The sequence below is a fragment of the Corapipo altera genome, unplaced genomic scaffold (assembly GCF_003945725.1).
Source record: "Corapipo altera isolate COAL_440 unplaced genomic scaffold, ASM394572v1 45, whole genome shotgun sequence".
NCBI lineage: Eukaryota > Metazoa > Chordata > Aves > Passeriformes > Pipridae > Corapipo > Corapipo altera.
Window position 1 is genome coordinate 15,814,490 of NW_020884877.1, and position 24,708 is coordinate 15,839,197.

Consider the following 24,708-nt stretch of genomic DNA (forward strand, 5'->3'; position numbering starts at 1 on the left):
AAAATGAGAAAATAAATTATAAAATATAAATATATATATATATTAAATATATAAATTATAAACCTATTTCTATTAATATAAATATAAATTAGAAAATGTGGACATGCTAATGTAGATGCAGTGTTGCATCACCAGGTATGAGGAGTGTACCTGGTCTGAAGTCAAAACATTGTCGTATTTCATGAGTGGGATATATAGTAGACAGAAGTTTTCAGTTTTATTTATGTGCAATGAGATTAGGGGGGAAAAAGTTTAATTATTATGAGTGCCTTTCAAATAGAATTCTAATTGAATATTACTTTTATTCAAACAATATTTTAATTTTTTAGTTTTTATTTTGCAATCATTTTTTGAAACTGTTTTCTTGCAACACTAGGAACAGTGCTGCTACCACTTTATTTCACAAACAAACTTCAGCCCGACCTAGAAAGAGCCATTGTCTCTTTTGCTTTGCTATCAACCACATCCGCTGAGGGTGTCACTATAATGAGTTTAAAATGAGCAGCAGCTTAGAAGGGCACATACATTCTCTGTTCATTTTTTTAAAAAATGATAAATGTTATATGTAATACCAATCCCGTGTATTCTTACAGTTTATGGGAACTCTGGGGCTACAGCCTGGTAAAAAGAAATTCTCATATCTTTTAGACAGTGCATCTGGTAGTTTTGCTGTAGGTTTTGTGCTGTCCAGCTGCTGCACAGGCTGCCTGGGAATCTGACCCTGGTGGGCATTGACCTCAGACTTGCTCTCTGCTTTCCCCTCAAGACAGGTTTCTATACATCTGTGAAGTCTAAGTTCAGGCTATTCCTGAACCAGCACTAAATAATATTTAATGTCTGCACTGGGAGAAACAAAAATGCTTACTGACCAAGAGTATGAGAATGATAAATTATGAGACATGCTAACAAGAGAAAGCAAAGTAGCTGATACAGTACCCCCTCTCTTATGTCTGCATGCCTGATTCCTAGATGATATCTAACACTGAGGTTGGGGGGGGGGGGGAACACCTGGGGAAATATGAATTAATTAATTTTTTTAAGTGCAGGGGAGTAGTAAACATTAAATTTTATTTTGAAAAGCTATTTCTTTGTTTCAAAACAAATCAGTTTTCAGGACATTAAGTTCCATTTAACTCTCTTATAGTATTAGTAGTGTTTTCTTCCCTTTTTCTTTGACCTCCTTGCACATAGTATTTCTCTGTTTGTCTCAGCAGTGGCATTTAGTTCTCAGGGTTATATGCTTTGTAGAATTCTGAAATGCAGGAAATTAGTTGGGTTTGGCAGTAGTTTTCTTCCTCTTGTGATTAAAGTAAACTCGACTATGATATAAGGCTGAAATTTCATACAAAAGGTATAAGCTTATGTATATAAGTCTATATTTTGGTGCTAAGGCAAAAAATACGTCTCCAAGTGAAGTGACAAGAATTTCATATTGATTTTTGTGTGAATTCTTGATTACTTAGCACTTTAGAAAAGGATGGCTTATGCCTTTAGCTGTCTGTTCAGATAAGTTTCAGATAGGAAATACAAGCCATTTGCTCTCTTTCATGTGAGAAAAGATGGTGAAGATGGCTGAATAATGGCTGAGGGTAGTGAAACTGTGATTAGCAGTATACCGAAGACCACAAAGTAAGCAGTTTTCCCCTCTCTTTAGAGGTCTGCAGGTCTGTGTTTTCTGTGTAATGTTTCCAATTCAAGTGGCTTTGCTGAAGCAGTAATTGTTAACAGTTTTGGGGGTTTAAAACAAGAAGGATTTCAGGTTTTTTTGAGGCATTCATGTGTCATCCCAGTTAAAATACCATATTGCAGTGTTGTGGACTGTATTTTTACTTTTGGAAGTTTCAGGGACTTTACTAAAAACCACCTCGGGCTCAAATTCTGAATGCGTTCCTTCATACTACTCCTCTGAAGTACATAGTCTTGAATTTTAACACCTCTTAATATCCAGATTCTTACCTGCAAATTACTCTATTTCAATTTGTGGCCTACATTACAGGTTACCTTGGTATGGCATATGGATAGTTTTGTATGCCTATAGTTGGCAGGCATTCAGATATGGAATCTAGGACCCCAATCTGTATGTGCTATTCAAATACAGAGAGAAAGGGAATCCCTGCTCCAACCAGGATGCAATCTAGCATAAAGAAAAATGCTTAGATGTCACAGAGGGAAAGAGGACCTTTATGGTGATGGAGTTGTTTTGGTAGCTGAGCAGCCCAACCACTGAAGAGTTTTAGGTGTCTTGAAAAAGAAAAGGTTAAAAGGAGAATAATGAGGAATCTTTGCAGACATTAGTTCTCCTAAATGGAACTGGAAGTCTTCTTCAAAAGCACAGTATTGATGTAAATTGAAAACAACAGAGTTAACATCTAAAAAATGAAATTCAAGATAATGAAGAAAGGTTGCAAAGACCCTCTGAGAGGAAACCAGTCATCTGTTTTCTGAGAACTTATAGAGCAGGATAACATAGCTCAAGCAACTAGTTAGAAATTCATTCTGAACAAGGGCAGGTTTTGTTAGATAGGGAGAAAGAAACTTGTTTCTTTGTAAGCATGATGGAAAAGAGACTTTAGGTATAGGAGGGGTGTTAGAAGTACAATAAGATTTAAACATAGTTTGCCTCCAAAACTTGGACAAGGACATTTGACATATATAATATGAGAGTCAGATTCATTATGACTGACAGTAGCACAGGCACCACTGACCTCAGCAGCCCTTAGGCTTGGTTGCCTTTCATGTGCCAAACTGCTGTGTTAAGCACTGATAGTCTGGGATGAATCACTCCATCTAGAAATTGAAGACATTTACACCAGCAATGGCAGCAGAAGGAAGTCTGAAATAATTAAAACCTGGGTCAATCGAACTACATATAGGATAAATAGGATGTTTCTGAAGGGAGCTTGGAGACTAAAATAGCTACAGCCATCTATTCTGCCTGCTTTCAGCAGGGCCCCTGTGGTTTCGACAGCTCTGATGCTATTCTGAAAAGATAAACTTCACAGCTGTGTAAACCCATTTACCTGCAATGTGAACATGTCTTGGCTGTCTGGTGTTCAGGGGACAAAACCAAAAGTAACTCAAGAGAGACTTTCCAAGAAAAGCTCAGATATCTGCAGACTTGGAGATTTGAAAGCAATCTGTTTCTCAGGTCCAGAAGGACTACCTGTAAAAGGCAGTATCACCACAAATATGCCAGAAATATGGGCAGGTTCATGTTGCCTCAGAAGCTGCTTATGACAGAATAAAGTTTTGGCTGCACACTCTCAAATATAGTACAGATGTAGCCTGAGAAAAATAGGTAATAAAACAATATTAAAATTCCATATTACTGCTGATAAATCTGTGTGCTCTTGTTTCAAAACAAATGTCTTAAGATTTGATACTGTAAAATATATTGCACTTTTTCACTGAGATCCTCTATTCTTAGGGGACATAGTCACTAAGGGGACAGGCTGTGTAAAGTGCCTAATCACAGTCTTATGCTTTCTCCATGTGTTATGCATCAGGCCATTGTGTTCTCACTGAAAAAATGCCTCTTGCTTTGCATTCTCACCTGGCTTTAACTCTTTTACAGTGGTAACGATTTTGATCTTGACCTTATTTGGTTTTGGAATATTCTAGGTACATTCACCTCTTCCTGCTTGTTGGCTTCCTACAAGCTTCTGTGGTCAACGTGCAGTTCACCCAAGAATTCCCTCATCACTGATCCAACAGAAAGCCCAACTTCACAACCACGTACCTGAAAACCCAGCCTTGATCCAATCTAGCCCAAAACACTCCCAAAGCACTCACTTCCAGAAAGCCCTGCTGCCTAGAAAGGCTCAAACAGACATGGAGGGAGACAGCACACTTGCATCTCACTCCCTAGGACCCACTTACCCAAGGACAATGTTAAGTTCAAGTTCTCCACGGGCTTGCCAGAAAGATGAAAAGATTTCATGGAGCAAAAAAAGTAAGAAGAGAGGAAGGGAGAGCAAAAATTTTCATACCTTTTTTTTGAGGACTTTCCTCAGGCTAAATCCCTGCCCCCTATCCTCAGCTTTTCCCACCTTGAGAATAGCTATGTAGTTGATTCCAATTACATTATATGTTGTATGACATTACATATTGTAGTATAAAAAGCATTTTATCATCCCACAATTTAAAGTATGAGAAGTAATTTGCACTATATGTGACAAAAGAAGACTTCCATCATAATGAATTTATATATACTCTGCAAAAATTTAATTATTAAATGATGGATGATATATGTATATTTACATGATTGCAATAGTACTTGTATTAATTTATCAATAAAAATGTATCTCACTCATATTTCTTTTTTAGGCATTAGTCGTACAGCATTGAAATATCAAAATATGTTCAGGAAAAGAAACTGCATCTTTTTAGCATATGTGAAATTCAGCTCATAAAATTTCAGTATGTATAAGAAAACTAGAGGGAAGTATTCTTCTGGGTTAATATACCTCTATTTTAAGATAAGACAAAAGGATTTTTAGTTGAAATTACATTTTTACCTAGCACAAATAAGAATTCTTGAAGATATAACTCAAATATATCAATTAGGTAACAAAACTTACCTGCATGAATTAGGTCAATGGCATGTTCTGAGAACAACTTTAGTAGGATCAAAACTTCATCTGTTAGATTACAAACATAAATCTTGATGCAATTTTAAATCGTAGAGAAAACCAAGAATTTTAAGAGTGATAAATATGGAAAACTGCATAAACAGGTGTAACAAACCAACTCCTACTCAAAATTGCTAAGCCCTGAAAATTATTCTGTATTTATACTTTTCATAAGCTTTTTCCTCAAAAACAAATTAAGATCTATTTGATATCATTTCCACTTATGATATTAAGTCTCTAATTTGTCCTTGACTCACAGAGAATGTGGCACGAACATTTTTAAGCTTCTTAACTGTGCATGTTTCCCTCAGACTTAAATGTCCTTCGATTCCTTAGAGCCATGACCCTACAAATTGCATTGATCTTTTCTCTAACAGTGTTCACTGTTGACATACTTTATATAAGTGGATATTCCCATCTTTATGTAGTGCTCTTACTTTCATTGTTGTACCCCCACTCAAGTGCATTGAAAAATGGTTTTAAAAAATGGAGTTTCCTACTTTGGCTTCTCCCTGCAAGCTTGTTTATATGAATGCACCTGAGCTGTATATATAACACCTGCAGAAACATTATTCAGCTTGCAGAGTCTGGTAGAAAACGGTGCCTTGTCTTCAGATGCATTGATCAGACAAGAAGCATGACGTGCTGAGGAATGCCTCTCCTCATTTTTCTCAGCTGGGTGTGTTGTAAATCAATACCTGACTCTGGGAGGTTGAGTGGCTGAAGCTTTCTCTCATCTAGCAGGGCTAGAACTAGCTTTCACACTGGTCTGCTAGTACTAGAGTAAGGAGTTATGGAAAAACAATGACTAATCTTATAATTTAAGATACTGCCCTAGACACCTGATGCCAAAATACCAGAAGGCATTAAAACTCACTATTATAAACTAAAAATTACTATTTAAAAACAGCATTCCAAAACACTTTAGTCTCTACTACATTAAAAATGACAATTTAGAACGGCAATAAGTAGTTTCAATCACAAATGCAAGAGTACTTTCAGTCACTGAAAAGACAAAAGTATGGGTTTGAACCATACTTTAATCCTCAATCCCAAATCCTATAAAATGGGCAAACTCTTATTTTTTGATCAGAAAAACTGAGATTGAAAGAAATGTGATTTGCTGTTAGTCAGATCTGACATTGTTTGCTGTCGTCTTTACTGTACCATGTTGATTCTCCTATTTGAGCTTTGATCTTACAGGTGGAGCCACATGAACAGTCACATGATACAGACCTAGTAATCTATGAGTTTCAGTTTAAGATAGAATGAAAGGTAGAAAACTTTAAAATTATTAAGTATTTTATTACTTCATTAGCCTCATTAATATAGTTTGTGCATATTTGATGTGTGATATTTATAAGAACTACAGATCTCAAACCTCTTTCCTTTTTTATTGTATTTCTGTACCTAGATTTGAGAATAATTTCTTTGCAAAATCATCACTAAATGTGCACTACAATTCTATGTTTAACCACATAGCTCAGTACTATATTTGATAAAGTAAATGTTTCTTGCTTTTTAGTAGATTATCTGATCTTCAGGGCGGTAACGGAAAGTGTCTCAGAATTTGAATGACTGAATGCTTTTCTGCAAAAATTGTTATCATTTATGCTATTTTTAAGTATATATCAATCTTTCAGAAATTTCTGATTAATGGTTTTCCATTTTTAAATAACACATAGTAGCTGGTGATAATGTCCAAGTTTTACATTTTTTCTGTTTTCTCAGTACACTTCATAACATTAAGTTTATCGATTTTCAAATGTTCTGGGCTGCTAAACATTTAAAGTCCCTGCACATAACATATTCTTATTTATTTTAAGAAGCACATTTCTCTAATTGTTCTTCTTGACCAGTCACAGGATTAAAAAAAACTCCCAAAGTCCCAATATCACCAGATTTCATAATCTATAATATTACTGCTCTTGGCTTTTGACTGGATTATTTATTATATCTTTACATTCCCATCAAAAATCAACTTAACATCCTGAACATTTATTGTAAGGTTAGAATATAAAATATTAAATGACTGGAAAGTCACCAGCACCTCAAAAGGAAAAAAAAAAGATGAAATCTTTGCTTTTAAATGAAAGTGTGGCTAACAATCTTCACTCAGTGGCTTTCAAAACACTGCTTCTATGGAAATACTAATTCCTAGGCTCTACCTTTCTTTGAAAATCCAGAACTTTTTCCAATAAGGCATTGCTCAAAGGGTGGGGCAGAGACAGCAGGTCCTGTTGCTGCAACTTGTAGTTAACCGTTTAATAGCAAGAACCATTTAGGAATGGTTTCTAGGAATTTTCAAGATTGGTTTCCCCTCCATGCAACTGAAAATACCGAGAGCCATGTAGGAGCTTTTTAGATCTCAAAATAAGCCAAATATCTAATATTCAGTAGAGGAAATGAACTATGCAACTGTACTACCTCTAAGGCACAAGGTGTCAGGGCTTGAGCACTGTTATATCTCAAGGCCATGTCATGTATAGACATGCCTGGACATAAAACTGAAACATGGTGGCCTCATGAGTGTCCACTGAACAAGAATTTTGGAAAATTACATTGGACTATCATTGTTAATTCAAAATTTTGTTGAAAATCAGTTCAAACTTAATCAGGAAATAGACAAGAGTTGCTTACATGTTTATTTTTGACCAGGTCTGTGTTTTGGAAGTTTCTTTACAGTAGTGATGTGACTTTTATTTTTATTTTGAAAGATATATGTATATATAAAATAGTTTTTAAAGTTAAATGTATATCTACAAGAAGAGATGCTAGTTATGCTACTGTAAAGAGAAATTGTTAATCTCCTGGTAATAAGCCATTTCTCACATATCGTTAGGAAATTATTAAGTTCAAAGCAGCATACTAAGAAATAGCAGAATCCTCTTACTGTTGGTAAAAATGGTTGCTCATTTTTGTGTACAGAATCACAAAACTGCTGAGGGCCATATGGAGAGAGCTGCAGATGAGTTCTGATCCTTAGGATCAGGAGTGGCCAGTGAACAAGGATACATTGCCTTGCCCACATAAACAGCAATACAAATGCCATGTTAGATGAAATTAACATACAGCGTACAAATTACTCTGAAAAACACTTGTCACATGTAGCCCATGTATTTGTTACATGTCGTAAAACCTAAGATAGGCTGAGGGCTGCAGAACGGGCTGATGACCACAGGAGCATTTCCAAAGTCATGCAGTGGCAGTAGTGCTTCCTAGGCTGTGGAGCTGGTTTGTGGTTTGAGCATCTCCCATTCCTTGTGCACTTGCTCCTTTCGAAGACAGCCTGTGAGATGAATCCCTCACTTTGGGTGCTGCACTGCAGTGACTTAGCATATGATATCCTGCTTCTAAAACAGAGCAATGAAGCTGTTACTGCCTCCTTTCTGCACTGTGCACAAGCATGTGCTGAGGCATGCCTTGAGTGTACAGTGACTTAAAAGCAAAGATAAAGTTTCAAAAGTTCTACCTTTCATATGTGTCTGAATTTCCTGTGCAGTATAAAAAGGTAATTACAAGTTTCTACAGTTTGGGGGGAGATTACCACTTCATAGCAGCTCCATCACTGTGCATGGGAACAGGAAATTCTTTTGGTTTACTTAATTACAATTGATTTTTTTCCCCATTATCTCGTATGTTAGCAATATTCCTGATGTTCCTGCATCTGCTTCCTTGATTCAGGGGAATCTCAAGAGTGAAATCAGTGCTTGCTGTTCTATCTGTTTAGAAAAAAAACCCACAGAAACAAGCATAACTAAAACTGTTCAAAAGTAAATACTTTTGTCATTGTGTCTTTCAGGCTTCTGACCTTCCACTGACCACATGAGGTAGCAAGTACCTGAATGCTATTAATGGGGTTAGGCAACCCACAAAACTAAAAATTTGAGTATGGCGACATCTTTGGTTTTGTTAGCTCTGCAAATTTGGCATCATCACAGGGTACGGAGCAATCTGTTTTGCATCAGCTTTTATTTTTTCTTTCCCAAGTGTGGTAATAGGCCAAGACCAGAACTTAAATCTTGTCTTAAATTCAATTTTACCTTAATATAAAATGAATCAGTAGCATTATGTAATGTACACTGCATAGCCTACACGGCCTTGTTTATTGTTTTAACTGAAGAGAGGTGCTATTGTGCTTGCTAAGGTAAATGGAAACAGATGTTTTGGAAACAGATATTTAAGAAAATTAAACTTGAGTTAGTAATGTAGAATGTCAGTAGAAGGGGTCAGTGCTCTACTCAAAGGAAAAAAAGCAGAAAGATTGCTGCTCTGTACTGCAGTCATTTGCTGCACAAGATACACTGCAGGAACAGGGTAAGCATGGAATTCATTCAGCTTGGTAGCAGTCCAGTAGTTCTACGCTATTAAATATATTTGCTTAGATGGAGTAGTAATGCAGCTGCATTGTGACTTGTCCCATTAAAATATTTTTTTCCTTTCTATGGAACTGCGTAAATAATTTGGGGTTTTTTTTCAGTTTTCTAAAATAGAAATGACTTGCTTGAAGTTAATAGAATTCAACTAGCAAATCAGTAATCAGAAGCAAGCTTTATTTTTTTTACCTAAAGTGAAGCCTGTTGCCTATGTTTTGACTTAGGGAGACATTAGTTAAATTTAAAAATGTAATGAGAATAACAATTTCAACAATGCATACATATATGTAACTATTAGAGATGGATAATATACTGTGTCTGCATCATGTGGCTTTCTGATTTCCTCTAAACAAGACACAAGGACAGAACTGAGAATCTAGGTGTTAAATCTGGGGGAAAAAAGCTTGCAGTGGACAACAGTTCCCCATACAGATAGCTCACAGGGAGCATTCTGGTTTTACCAGCAGGGGCGTTTTGCTTGGCTAGTTATCTTATTTGGGTAAGGCTGGCTTATTTTATTTTATTTTCAAAACTGAGGCTTGTATTTTCTTCCTAAATTAAAGAAATTAATTGTGAGTTAAAAATAGAACTAAACCCTCTTTTCCCATAGGTAGTGCTAATTTTTTTCTTGTCAGCTATGAATATATCTCTAGTGACTTTCAACTGCCTTTTCTCAAGTGAATTTACTAGATATAATAGAGAAATAGCTCTAGGAGCAGGGATCAGAAATCATGATTGCCTTTCCAAATGAAAGATTACCATTAAAATGCCAAGTTCATGTTTTCTTACAGGCTTCTATCCCACTAATCTTGATTTCATTCCTGCGTAGTGATGGCAGAGAACTGCAAAGAGAGATCAGATGGTCTGTTGCCCGTGGCCATGTATGAGTTTTGCTGACTGATGGAAAATGTGGCTTTGAAATCCCTGGAGCTGATGAGGGAGTTTAGCAGAAATACGTAATGAAATGTAAGCTAAGCAATTGTACAACAGTGTGGATATCATAGACATGAGCTGCATTTCCTACCCCTGTCTGTTCTGTTTTCTGGCTGTTGGGCAGCCTAGGCTGAACACTAAACTGCCTTCCTAAATCACATAGCTATCCCCTTGGCTGTTTGCAACTCTGTGGCAAACTAAATAGTCATCCTCTCCCTCATCACTTCCCTTCTGTGACTCTTTTGTTGCACCAATAACCTTGTTGTGTGTCATGTTAAGTAATGGAAATACCCAGCTGCAAAGCATAGATTTTCACTTGAGCTGGTACATACTATTTGATTACTTCCAATATTTCAGATAATTTATTTATGGCTCAGTGCATATCTCTGTACCCTATTCTGATGTCTGCAGTATTATTGTACCTACCCTTTATTTAAAATTAATATGCGTTAAATGAATACAGTTAGCCAAGTCCAAGTAATCTAATGTAAGCAAGTCCTTGTGCCCAGATCTGCATTATCAATGCTGAGAGGAAATATCAAGAAGATGGTAAAAAAAAATATGGGAGAATCCTACTGAAATTCTAGTAATATGCATGTTTCCCTTATAAAGCAGTCCATTACATTTAATTTTATATAGGAGCTACAGAGAGTCATAAAAAGTTGTATAGTCCCAGTATTCTAAACTGATTTCTGCCCTTCTGCCAAATGTATTCCTTTGGATATCCTACTTACCTTTGCTACCTTCAGTAGCCCTAAAATAGAGACAAACAGGCCAGACTCTGGCTTAGGATTTCTGCTTAGCTAAGGCCACAGATATAAAACTGCAGTGGTTTCCCATACTTTCCTTCCTCTCCTCTCACAAGTCCACACTTTGAGAAAGCTAATTTATATTTATTCTTTATGTTAAAGACAAGAATCATAATGACTAGTTGATAAATGAAAAGTAATGAGAAATTGTTCCAATAAACAATGCAAAATGTTATAACACAGGGATCTGGACTCTGTGAGTTTACATGTAGATTCACTAATTTATCTTTATTTTGTAGCAACTAAGTTTTAATTCATGGGTGTTGTACCAGGAGATCAAACACTGAAGCATGTTGCAGTTTTAGATTTAAACATATAGATAATATAAAGAAGTTCACTTGTCAGAGTTTAGGTGTTTGCAGTCCTGTGGTTCTACATGTATGCTAAGGTTCTCCTGACCAAACTCTCCATAAACTCATATCACTATTTCTTATGAAGGTATGAAGAACATGAAAATTACCAGTAAACTAGATGTTTACCAGGTTAGGAAATTATCTTCTTGTTCAAGCTTGTCTCTTTTTCAGAGAGTTATATATCATTTAGTTGACTTCTTCAAGGGGTAGTGTGTAACTGATTTGGCAGCATTGTTTGACAAGGCACCATCTCTTCATCTATTTGCTAATATGTTCCTCTACTTTGCCTATAAAAATTATTTAGGTGAAATCTGAAGACTATAAAAATTTGCAGATGCTCTGTGGATATTTGATAGTTCAAGTTATTTTTGACATACGTATAGATCTGAAATTATGCAAGGTGTACAGTAGTCCAAATCCATCAGGGAAGTGCTGAACCAACTGTATGTATATTGTCCAGATGGTCTGTGTGTGCATAGCTAATCCAGTGTAGTTCTGGGTACTTCAGGCTTAATATGCATGGGCAGATCAACTGTGCTTTGTGCAATTACACAGGTGCAGCTGAAAAACTTGTGGTTTATTCTGCTTGTGGTCTACAGATGGTTCGATCCATGCACACTGAGTGTACTGAGTGTGCTCTGCAGTTGTCTGGCTTACAGCAATGTATGCTACAAAGTATGTATGAATATACTTTGCTTGGGAAATATCAGAAGAAACACAATGATTCTATTCTCAAATGTTCTGAGTACTTTATTTTCCAAAATTTGAAATGTTTTACCTACTGATAAACTGCTCATAAGAAAGTGGCTCAGACTTGGAAATGTAGAAGGAAAAAAAAAATCTCTTTCCCTCAAGGAGAGTAGGAAAGAACTTAATAAGAAATCTGTATTTTGTGTATTCTTATATTTTTATATTCTCTTTTTTGTAGAATTACTAGTGTAAGTAAACAAAAAAATCCATTTGAATTATGTAAGCAATCTGTAGTTATTCAATTAATATTTAATAAATCAATTGGTAGAAATCAGAAAGATATAATTTGATTATTTTGTCTGGTATCAATTTTTATCCATCCCCATAACAGATAAGTGAGAATAAATTCATTGACTATAGTAAAGGAAATACAAACCTATTAGTTAACCACTGTGATATGACAGATTAAAGTGCTTTGGGACTGACTATAGTGAAATCTGTATGCATTTAGTATTGACTTTTAAATTTATAGAAGATTTCTATTTGCAATTCTAAATACTTAAAATCATGGAAATGCATGAAGAAATGGAAAATGTATCTATATGTATCTGTAGTATCATCCTCTATTCTGCTAAGAGGATAAAAAGTAGGTAATCTTCATAAAGCCTCCAGAAACATTTTGTTAAGTACAGCCTACCTAGATTTAGTTACATCTAAAGGTGTAGCTAGTTAGCTCTGTGTGCATTTGGCAGACCTGTGAACATTCTAGGATTAATTATAGAAAAACAATATAGAATTCCTTTCTATAGAAAAAAATACAGGTATTATTAGAAAAGCCCACAGCATTTGCCATTTTTAAACTCAGTGTGTAAGCACAGAAGCTGAATCAAATGTTTTTGCAATGTAACTAATGGCTATGAATGAGCTTGTTTCTGTGCATCTGCAGGCAAATCCTGCGGGCTTACCTCCTTATCCTGCATCCCAGGTGGGGACACTCTCTGAACTAAAAGGTGATCCTGACACAGCACCCTATGGTTTCAGAGCTCTTCTCTGCTGACTGCTCACATTTCCTTCCTCCTCAACACATGAGATTGCCCTTGCTACTGCCCCTCCCACTGTGCCAGGACTCGTTTGGCTTGCTGTGCCCTCACTGGCCACTGTGGCAGGGAACACTGAGTGCTGTGTACAGTGACGGTTTTGCACAGTGAATGAAATTTTCAAAGGAAAAATGGCAAAGGGGAAAGCCACCCTCCTGGGTCTCACTAGGAGGAGGAGGAGAGAGAAAGGCAGACATGTCTGTGTAGACTCATTTCCTGATACCCGTGGGGATTGGAGAAGAGGAAGAGGAAGAGAAAAAGAGAAAGAGAGAAAGGGAAAGGGAGAAGGTCTTAGTCCCTTTCTTTGCCCAAGAAACTAAGTAGAAAGGAGAGCCTCACTGTCTCTTCTCTCTTAAGTCTCTGAAGCCCACAGAGCAAGTAGTATCCACCTACAGCTATGTCTTCTGCAGTATCTGAAAAACAGCTTAGCATGAGATCTGTTTTCTAAATTCTGGTACCACTTACGGGGGATCAATTTGGGATCGGAAAGTTCAGTGATGTGGCAGGTAGTTTTTTCTCCTTCTTTCCCAGTATCCACAAGGTGTGATTGAATAGTAAGAAACTCACACTCTGAGTTATAAACTCTGTGAGTTTATAACTGTTCAGTAGTTAAGTGACTGAAGTTTCAATTCCTAGAAGTAACCAAAACCAGGAAATAGGGAGCCGAGGACTGTCTGGAGGATGCTGTCTATGTAGAGGAAGGCAAGATTTTAAATCCTTTTTGGTTGAGGTACATTTTCTCGTATCCTTTCACGCCCAATGGAGACAGAACAGGATAATTCCTTTTCCCTTAGAAAGAAGGGAAAGCTGTACAGAACGGGGTTTGGCTTAAGTCTGTAGTCTGCGTGAGTGAATACTTTGTGTTTTGATAAGGGATTAGCTCTCTTTAGGTTTTTTACAGTGAGAAATTTGCCACTTTGATTCTTTAGAAGTCATTTCTCTGTTTTGGGGTGATGATCATATACATCTGTGTGAAATGTAAGGGAGTTTAACTTGATAAATCAAGAAAATTGAGTTTGTAGAGCCCATAAGCATTTTGACCCCTCTTTCTTATGTTATCCACTGTAATCCGTTACTCAGCACATACATGTGATTAAAATATTTGTGCTCACCCTGGCACTAATGATCTACAGAATTTGGTGTTTATTACCTAAGATAATTGGGTGACCTTCTCTTTAATTTCCCAGCTATGGTTTTCTTTCTTTTCTGCCTTTATTTGTCATCTAATTTCTTATTCTCCTTTTTGACTTTTCCTAAGTTTAACCCTATCTGTATTTTCTTCTCATCCTGCTTTGTTCCCAGTAATCTGTTCTTCCACCTATGTTTTAGTTTTCTTTGTTTTCATCTCTGCATTTTTATACTGCTAATCTTCCAGTCTTCCTATTTTTTTCCTTTTTGCTTTTTTCGTTTTCTCCCCTAATTCTTTCTGCATTCATTTACAGTCTGCTCTTGAGCCATTTATTTTCCACAATTTCTGGGGTCGTTTGTCACCTTTTAATTTGTTTTAATATATTTTCCCTCAACCATCTCTTGTATTCTGACTTCTTTCTCATTCCATGTATCCTTTGGAGAAAAAGGCTATTATAATTTCCTGAGAAACTTTTGCTGTTTCAATAACTAGCATAAGAATCTCTCAAGTGCCTCTTACAAAGGTCAAATCACTAACTAAGTTTCTTACTTTATCTTTCTTTACATAATTTCAATATTGTGTATTTTAACATTTCAACATAGCATTAAAAAAAGCATTTAAAAATAAAGGTTATGTCTTTCTTACTTGGTGATTTCAACACGTTTGTTTGATTTTATTTTCTGCTTTCTTTTAGTATTTTCCTATGCAGAAGAATAAATGTTAATTAAAATGTGCAGGATGAAAAGATGGAGCAGTCAGTGCTTGTACCACCAGGACCAGACAGCTTCCAATACTTCACTAGAGAGTCTCTTGCAGCTATTGAACAACGCATTGCTGCAGAGAAAGCTAAGAATCCTAAACAAGATCGTAAAGACGATGATGAAAATGGGCCAAAACCAAACAGTGATTTGGAGGCAGGAAAAACACTCCCGTTTATATACGGCGACATACCTCCAGGAATGGTGTCTGAGCCCTTGGAAGACATGGACCCATACTACATCAACAAAAAAGTGAGTCTAATATCAGTCCTGTTCATATGCCAGTGTTTGGAGTGCTTTATCATGTTCATTTCATTTTCATGAAGCGAATCGTGTAGTTACTTCAGTAATTAACACGGTTAATTTGCAGCCAGAATCCATCCACCTTAATGATTACTAATTTTTCACCCTTTTCTTTTAATTTACATCAAAATTTATTCCTTTGATACAACTGAATTTATATAAAAGGAACATTTATATCAAAGCTGAAATATAGTGTGTGGTCTTTGATTATAAGCAATATATAATACCTGCACAACACATGTATACATAACATGTATATATTTTGCAAACTTTACAAACATGAATATACATTGGAACTGAGTACACTAACATTCTGTTCAGGTTCTTCAGGTTTAAAACTGACAGCATGAACCAATTCATAGAACATTTTGTTCACAGAAATCTGCTTTGATAGCATATTCTTAAGCAGTTTATGAAATCAATAGAGAAACAAATGGATAAGCAGAAAATATAATAAAAAGAGTGTAAAACTTATTTTAAAGTTTCTAGTGGAGCTGGCCTTGGACAGGCCTGGAATCCTTTCAGGATGATTCTGTTGTACAACCCATATGCAGCAGAAAAGTTCATGTTTTATAACAGTAGCTAGATCTGGTGATACTTGATTTATTGGATTCTGTGATTATAAAAACTCTATCAATATCAAGATAGGAGTTATTTTGACTTTAACAAACTACTGTGTTCTAGGTGTCTCAGCTTGCTAAATTTCGTGTGATTTATGAGTCCTATTTTGACAAGAGAGAAAATACTATATGAAAGAATAGTATTTTTATCTGTATTATTTGATGCCTCTGAAAGAGCCTTTATCTGCCATTCACAGCATATGAAGATTTATCTTTAAATCACAGTTCTACTTTTACAAAGATAAAAGATGTGTTTCTATAAAAGCAGGCTTTGTAGAGTTCTGTACTAATTGTGTCTGTTTATGATACAATATCCAATATAATTTTATCCCTACCTGCCCACAGCTCATCCTGGGCCTTTATAGCCAAATCAGTCTGTCTTGTGTCTCTTACAGTGAAAACGGATACACAATAAATATGACCTATGATAGATATGCTTCTAGAGCCCTTAGGAATGGAAGACCCTTCCAATCCCTTCACAAATGGAACGGAAAACTTATCATATCAGCCAGGTCTGATGATAAATTTGCAAGAAATGGTGACAAACCAGTGAACATATTGAATCAAGTTTCTGTACTATTTAGATGGAAGAATCTTTTTATTTGCACACTAAATAACTTTTATGGGCCAGTCACGTACCCTCTGGGATTCTCTTCTTTCTGCTGAAGTCCACACATGCTCTCTATGCAAATGCTTTAATCTTCTAGAGGACAGAAATAGAAACAGCTCTGTCAGTCTAAGACAAGACAAAAATTTCTCACATGCTGCAATTCTCTCTGTTTTTTCTTCTTTCAGTAAGAAGAAAATGGATTTTCCTAACAGAAATTCAACAATCTGTTTCAATTTTACATCACTAGTTTAACTTTAAAATATCACATTTCTAGATTTTCTTATCTAGCTGTATGTGAATTCTGGAAATACTTTTATCTTGTTTCACTTGTATTTTGAAAGTATTGGCAGCAGTTGATGCTCCTGCAAGTCTCAGAAGGAGACTTTGAGAAAAGCCTGAAGCAGAAATAAGCATCTCCAGGAAGTTGCATAGGACTCAACGCTCTTTAACGTTTCAGCTTCTTGTTTACTCCTCTCTGAATTCCATCTTGTAAAGCGAAGTCCATCAGCACACATTCTTCTGATGTAAGAGTCCGATAACCACTGCACAATCATTAGAGATTTTGTGTTTCTGCCTGGAGAAACATCTATCTGAAATATCATGGATCTAATGAAAAACACCAGAACGAAGGAAAATATTTATTTGCAAGAAAGGGTAGGACAAGTATTATCAGATACCACTGTTGCTTCAGACCCCTCTTGAGATCTCTGCATAAACCAAAGCTGTTTTTATTGACAGAAACTGTATCAGTTTAACTTCCAAACTTTCAAAAAGGGAATAGAAATGGTTGCCCACAGCACTGATCAAATGACACTAATGATCATCGTTATGGGTTTTATTTGGGAAACCTGTATAGAGTTTTTAGGAATATCTTTTTTATTACAAATTAGGGTCATGAATGAAATCACCCATCATTTGCCTCATATGCAAGTATTGCATCCCACTTCCTGGTGTTTTGGGGGTTTTTTTCCTATTTTGGTCAAGGAAAGATCGGTCAAACTCACTGTATTTTTGCATGCACTGAATACTGAAAGATCATCTAGAGTGTTTTACATTTCCTTTTTCTAAGGAAATATTTGTGTGTGCCATGATTTGATACAGTTGAATACAAAAAAGGACAGGAATAAATAAATGTGTTGAACTGATTTGAAAGCCCTAATTTATACCTAAGGTAACCCTGAGATGAAAAGTTAAAATGTGAAAACCTGTTAAGAGAAAAAAAAGCAAATAGTTATACTAGATTTATGTTTTTGTAACTGTGCTTCCATGCAAAATCTACCACCAAAGAGGACATATTCATGCTCAATATTAATCTGAAGTTGTAGGGAAAAGGAAAAAAATTAACAACTGTTTGACAACAGAATAGCCCATTAGAGCAGTTTTACACACCTGACAGTATTTTTGATTTACACGGTATCACAGATAGCCCAAATGCCAGCAACAGTACCCTTGAAACATAATTATTTTATTATAATAGAATACAATACTGTTCTCATATCCTTCTGATTTCATTATAATGAAATGCTGCTGACTGTGGTGGCCAATACTGCTGGTCTTTAGAATTGTGAAGGTTAACATCCTAAAGGGTTGCATCACTTTTTTTTTTTTAATCCATAATTGCTTAAAGTGAATTGGAACTTTGTTCATTTTTTGTGTTCTGCTTCTGTGCAAGTGCAAATCAGTGTGTTCCCAGTATAATAGTGACTGCCTGTTCATGCTCAAGCTGACATCACAAAGGATCAACGATGTTCACATCACTTGTCTACAGAAAAAAGATCAGCTGAAACCCCCTAAGATCCTGACCTGTGGGCATGAATCAAAATCTGGTCCACTTAGTTTCATACTTTAAGGGCTGCCTCTTTTCCCCTAAACCTTGCTGCTACATTAAAGAGGAAGGAGAGAATAGGTGGAACTAAATGGGTAAAACTTCACTTTCCTCCTGCTATAATAGAGATATAGCATTGTTCACTGCCACTCCATGGCCTGCCTCTTGCCAGAAGGATGTTGAATGATGTCTGTCAGATAAGATGCCTCTTTTTGTCCTGGCATTTGGTAATATCAGTCCCTAATCTGATCAAATCACTAACTCCTGGCTTTCACAGACTTGTCTTGGGTTGTGAAAAAACCAAAAAGATTCTGTAAAATTGCTTCACTTAACTTTATAACAGCAGTAAAGTTGAAAGCAGTAGTGATTTTACAAATTTTCATGGTTGCAAGTGGTAGAATTTTAAGTGAAAAGTTCTAACAAAGCAAACAGTTAGCACTTGCTAGAAAACATGGCAGAAGTTAAAGAACTGGGTTTTAGGTTACAGATACAAAAGCAGCAAATCAGGGACTTCTCTTCGGGGAATTCTTTGAATTTATATTCACACTCTAATACTTCGAGTGTGAGCAGGTTTTGTGCCCTTATAAAAATGAATTAAGCACTTTATAAAACATAAGCCCTAAAAAGTATACGTAATCCTTCATATAGGAGCATTACTCTTACAATTCATATAGAATTTTTTTAGCTTTTCTCAATGTATGTCTACTTTGTCCTGACAGCTTTGGGTACAATATTTCATGTTCATCCACACTGCCTACACATTGGCTTGCATCTGGGTTGAGAATAGAGTGAGATATAGCAGGCATACCAGGGGGGTAAGCTTACACAGGGATTGGATATCAGCTCTTATTTGTATTTTTTAATGAAAATTCTTCTTCAGAGATAAGATACAATTTTAGTTCATGTCTAAGGCTAGAAGGATCAACAAAGTCATTCTGAAGGCTCAAGTTAGAAAGATGCTTTGAGTGAAAAGTTAAAATGGAGTTAGGGAATTTATGTCTTGTTGGTTCTTCTTATGCAGGGCAGCAGAAAGTAGAACAGCTAAAATAGCAGCAGCTTCCAACTGAAACTGGAGCTGTGCCAGCATGCTGTTATTTTCCATAAGGCATGTTAGAAAATAGATGTATGTTTAATATGCTTGTGTTCAAAGATTTTTAAAAAAATGTAGGTTGACTAAATGTAGGTGGTGTAGTCTAAGATACAGAGTTAGTAGGGAGTGTGATTTTTTAATGCATTTTGTCAAGTACCTCATAGCTAACTACAAAAGCAAAGAGCAGGAGTTGGAGGCTTCTGAGATGAGTCATGGGGGCTGGGGACAGACCTGGAAGGGGAAACTCACCTTCCCCCTCGGGGTGTGAGGCTTTAAAACATTGTGCCAAAAAATCATTCATCTGCTTGGTTGCTTCAGTAGTTGAAATGAAAGCTTTGTTTAAGGTCAGGTCATCTGCAGGTTGTTGTTACCTGTAAGCTGAAACTGGAAGTGTAATTTGGAAACATTAGCTCAGGCTGTCCTCAGCTTCATATGCGGTTTCTCCATTTCTGTGCAGAAGCAGAGAAAACAAATGTGTATCTTATGCTATTCCTGCACAGCCTGAGTTTGGACTCAAGACAGTGTAAAGTCTGACTGGTAATGTCCCTTACTTGTAAAGGGTTTGGTCTATATGGGAAGGTGTGCTGTGTAGAGCTGGGACGGAGACACAGCTCGGGGAAGAAGTCAGCAAGTGAGTTGGAACTGGAACAGCTTTTCCTCAGGGTTTAAACCTTGCTTCTCCTCTGCCTTCAGTACTTGTCATCTGTAACAGACTGGTCAAGGAAACCCTCAACTGTGCATCTCTCTCCACCTCCTGTGGGCTCCTAAAGATTTCTATCTGTACTTCGTGGGTCATACATAATGAGCTTTCCAAACCTCAACAGACTGAAGAATTGTCCTTCTTGAACCTCCTTGGTGTATTTTCTCTGTCTACCAGCCTTCACAGAAATAATCTTATAGTTCACTTGCTTACGGTCTAGAAATGATGCTTGATGTCATGGACACCAGATAAGACCAACATACCCTTTCCCCCACTTCCACTTGCATTCTAGTTTATAGCTCATTTTGTCAGCAACATAATGAAAATCAAGGAGGATTTTTCATAGCTTATTTGCAAAATGTACAACTCTGACAGAAAAAAAAAAAAGGCAATTTTAGACATTTCTATTTAATTTCATTTGAATTTAGGTTATAATCTTTGCATCATCCCTTCCACTGGATGCAGATTTCTTCTGAGTTACTGAACCTTCTGCAGTGTTTTTTGTTCTTTTCAGATTGATCTTGCCGTTGGAGAGCACTTTAGTGACACAAAGAAACCCGACAGTCCACATTTCCTGTGCTATAGTGCTAATGCTGTTGCAGCCATGATGGCCTGCAGTGGAAACAAAGCAATGTTACTGCTATTTCCCTCTCTTCATAGCACAAAGACCAAGAAACAGACTAGAACAAAAAATATGAACAAGTATATATTCTATTAAATCAGTTTCTAGAAGGACTTCTAGTTAGTAAGACTAATATATCAATAATATCCAGGTGAGGTTTCCCTTCTTATGGTATTTCAAATAGGAAGAGAGAACTTTCTGTGGGAAAACATGAATAAGATTATAATTTTAGTTCATAATTTCTGCATCTTTGTTTACAAGAAACACATGTAAATGTATCATATTACTAGACCGAGGCGTTTAATCAAGTATAAAAACATTAATGAATTAATTATATTTTCATATGTCAGGTATATCAGGTAAGTACTGAAAATAATTAATCATGGGGTTTGTGTATTAACTGTTCAAAAAGTTACAATTTTGGTGATTGGTCACTTGGAGCATCTACAGTGAATAAACACTTATAAAATGTCTTCTCTTTCTCTTTTTCAGACCTTTATAGTATTGAATAAAGGGAAGGCAATCTTCCGATTCAGTGCCACCTCTGCCCTGTACATTTTAACTCCCTTCAATCCTCTTAGAAAAATAGCTATTAAAATTTTGGTACATTCATATCCTTTTTTAGTGGTTGTTCAAAATGTTACACACTGAAATTAAGAAAACACATAGCTACTTGATCATATATAAATGTTTTTGTAGGCTCTCATTTTTATTTTACAGTGGAAGACTTATGGTAAGGTTTTATAAACATGAGAAAATATGTATGTATTTTATAAATGCATTGATTTTTGAATCAAACTATTTTCTTGAATTTCAATTCTTCTGCTGCAGAAATCTGTATAAGGATTTAAGAACCCATCTTGATTAATTTTTCAGGAAAACTTTTTCAGATTTATCTTAAGATTGAATTATATTTTTTGCATCCCAGTTTGTTTTGGGGTTTTTTTTGCACTTTGAAGCCTATTTATAAATAGTAACATCTTTTAAAAAAATGCAGTTTGTGCTCATGAATTCCAGAAGAGTTCTTAGTTTTGCAAGCAGTTAGGCAGATATGCAGCTGTTTAGGATCAGCCAGGTCAGGGTATGTTTATACTGCCTTTTTGGATTCCTTCTGGGACCATCCTCAGGATCAGTTTGATCTGTGTTTTGAAAGCCTGGCTCATGCATGCTGATTCTCACATTCTCAAACCTGCCCAGTTGCACCATAAGCTTCTGCCAAATTTAATAGATTGCCAGAAAGCATAGGCAGCATTCCTGCAGGCGGTTTGCAAAGCATCTGTACATGCAGATGGTGGACAGATTGGGGGCCATAAATGATGGGATGGTGTGCAAGGTAAAGCTTTAGACTGACATGTGGGATTGCTGCCTGATGATCATAACAGGTTGATGGGAATTTCTAGTGGGTGAGATTTTGGTGCACTTGTGTTTTTGCAAAACCTCAGGTCTGGGAAATGTAGTTACCAAATTAAAACTTCAGTGTGACAGTAAGACTTTTAACATTGAACAAGTCGTCAAGGCAGAAGCCTTATTATTAGAGACTGCTGGCAGAATTTTCTAGGTGTTTGGAAAAAGTAAGAAACAAGGCTGATGGTTGCTGACTCAGAATACCTTTTCCTCTGAGCTCCTGGGAAGTTAAAGCAGTGAGAGAAGAGGAAGGTATCTGGAAAGGAGTCAGGGAGCATTTGGGGACAGTAGCTAAGGGACCTGACAGAGTTGTACAGACACAGTGGTGGTGATGGTGAGAAAGCATGTCCAAATTGCAGCCTCTAATGAATGCTCATCCATTCACACAGCAGACTGATTTACAGTACTTTCTAACCCTGCTTCTGGGCTAGTTGTGAGTAATGCTTTTCACTGGCATACTGGTTACTGAGTTTGATCTTGGTTTTAACTTTCTCTTAATTTGTTCAAAGAGTGTTCAGCTGGTCTTGAGGGCAGTAAGAACAAAAAAATTTTAATAGACAATATGCAATTTCAGTATTTTTCCTTCTATCTATTAACTGATTGTGTGATTGTGTAATTTAGCTCCACTATCGGAGGAGGCTTCCTTTCACTATATGGACTGATTTCCTTTTTGCAACCAGCCAAGTATTGGAGGAGCTATTTTTATCTTAGATATAGACATAGGATTTTTTTTTTTTAATCTTAAATGTAAGAATAGATGTGTAGATTCTGTTACTTTCTTATTCTTTCTTTTTTTTTTTAAATTACTATTCATTATGGTACAAACACTGTGATATGAAAGAATTTTAACTAAGAACCATGTAATATGTTCCATGCTGTAGTTTAATTTCAGCTGTTTATACAAGGTTAGCCACCTATACAAAAAGGATTAGGGGGTAAAATTGATTACTGTTTTTAATAACCTTCTGACTTTTATCTATAAACTCTCTACTGCCCTCACATTTTCTGGTAGGTGTTAGCATTTTGGCCTTTGTAATAGAAATGTACCTTTCAGAGTGAAAGATGAGTGTTGAGCACAAAGAAACTGGCACATCAGTTGGAAAATCTTCATCTCTACGTCCTCCAAATTCTCTGAAACTCTGTATAGGGCACTGATAACATGTGGCCAGATATGTGGGCAGATGATGTTCTCCCTGCAAAGAAAGAGTGTGTCTCTTCCCAGTGCTCACAGATGTTCCCTACGAATATTCTTCCTCACTGCTGGTACCAGTTGTAATACTGGATACAGAACTGGTAACAGCATGAATTTCTCTCTGCTGACTCACCTCCTGGTATTCTTCCCTTTTTTGTTTTTGCCTTTTGTCTGCCTAAGTTAAGGTAGGGCATGGAAACTAAGGGGGCAACACAAGAGTGATGGGAAATGGCCAGACTTTGGCAATTAATAGGAAAGGATGACAAGATGAGAATAGGTGGAGTGTTGAGCAGACAAAAAAAGGGAGGTGGCAGTGGCTGGAGCTACAGAGTGTTAAGGAAAGTTAGAAAGGAACAGGAAGATGCTCTACAGAAAGCGTGTAAGTACCCCTGTGCAAGTCTTTGGAAGCTGAAAGTACAGTATTCCTCAGTGTGACCTCACTACTTGCAGTTATCTGTGAAACCAAGTGGCAATGTTTGTTTTTTTACCAATCTTCATCTTCCACCAGTCCCCACAGACTACAAGAGACTTCAGCTGCTCCTCTAATTGATTAGCTTGAGGCTGTATGATGCCTCTAACCCTACTGCTTGCCTTTTTGGGAAGAGCATGAAAAAGACAGTTCATTCCCATGAAGAAGTCATCACAGAATTATTTACCTATGTGTATAGTAGAAATAGTAAATTAAGGGAACGTTGAGCTTGTAAATCAGTCACTCAAAATGTGGGAGAAGACGGAAGAGATGCACAGACATTGAATGTGTCAGTTGTGTTTGAGATTCTCATAAGGGAAAGCATGATCAGCATTTATATTTCAAAGTATGTTAGCCCTTTCTGAGCAGCTGTTCTGTTTTAGAGTGAACAGCACTTTGGTCCTGCAGCTCACAGAGTGAGCAATGTACAAGGACCTACCTGTGGCCTTTGTTATGAATGATAATACGGTACTTACTTGAAAGCACATAACACACTGCACAGGGATAAATCCTCAGCTCTTCTAAGAGGACATTGTACTTTAGCTCTTTTATGAGAAGACAGAAGCTGCAGCCAGGCATCTCCAAGCTGGATTTCAAAATGGATTCTCTTTATTTAAAGGAATTTCCCAATCATATTAAGACAGACTCTTTAGAGCTGTCTGTGGACTGTGATGAAAAGCATTGTAAGGCATTCCAGTAATTTATTCTAAGGCATCGAACAATTTTTACTGTACAAAGCTTGTATGACAGCATGATCTTCAAAAACTAGTTAAGTTACGTACTGGAATAGATAAAAATATTCACTGCTGGGTCAGGTATTTAGACTAAGGTCACACACCTATCTATGGGAATCAGACAACTAAATCCTTCCCTGTAATTTGACTGTTTATTTGAAAAGGTATACTCAAGTTTGAATTTTTCAGTAGCTGTAAGCAATGATCTTAATGATTACACCAATCTTCTGACAAGTTTAGACCATGATGTTACTTCTCCTATTCCTCCTTCACCTAGAATAAAGGATTGGTTTTTTGGTTTGAGTTTGGTAGTGGTGGTAGTGGTTGGTTGGTTTGGTTTTTGTTTCATTTTAGTTTTGTCCA

At 36.5% G+C, this 24,708-nt stretch overlaps 1 protein-coding gene across 10 annotated transcripts in view; it reads left to right on the forward strand.

The window, feature by feature from the left end:
- The window catches only part of SCN1A (sodium voltage-gated channel alpha subunit 1), a 187,403-nt gene that overhangs the window by 110,681 nt on the left and 52,014 nt on the right, over positions 1–24,708 (forward strand). For 7 of the 10 annotated variants that reach the window (XM_027636671.1, XM_027636669.1, XM_027636670.1 and 4 more), the window contains 2 exons: positions 14,713–15,028; positions 21,039–21,157. In XM_027636671.1, coding sequence (XP_027492472.1) covers positions 14,765–15,028; positions 21,039–21,157 — 383 coding nt within the window. In that variant the 5' untranslated portion in view covers positions 14,713–14,764. The remainder of the gene's footprint in view (positions 1–14,712; positions 15,029–21,038; positions 21,158–24,708) is intronic. The other 3 variants (XM_027636668.1, XM_027636667.1, XM_027636674.1) reach the window with 1 other exon arrangement.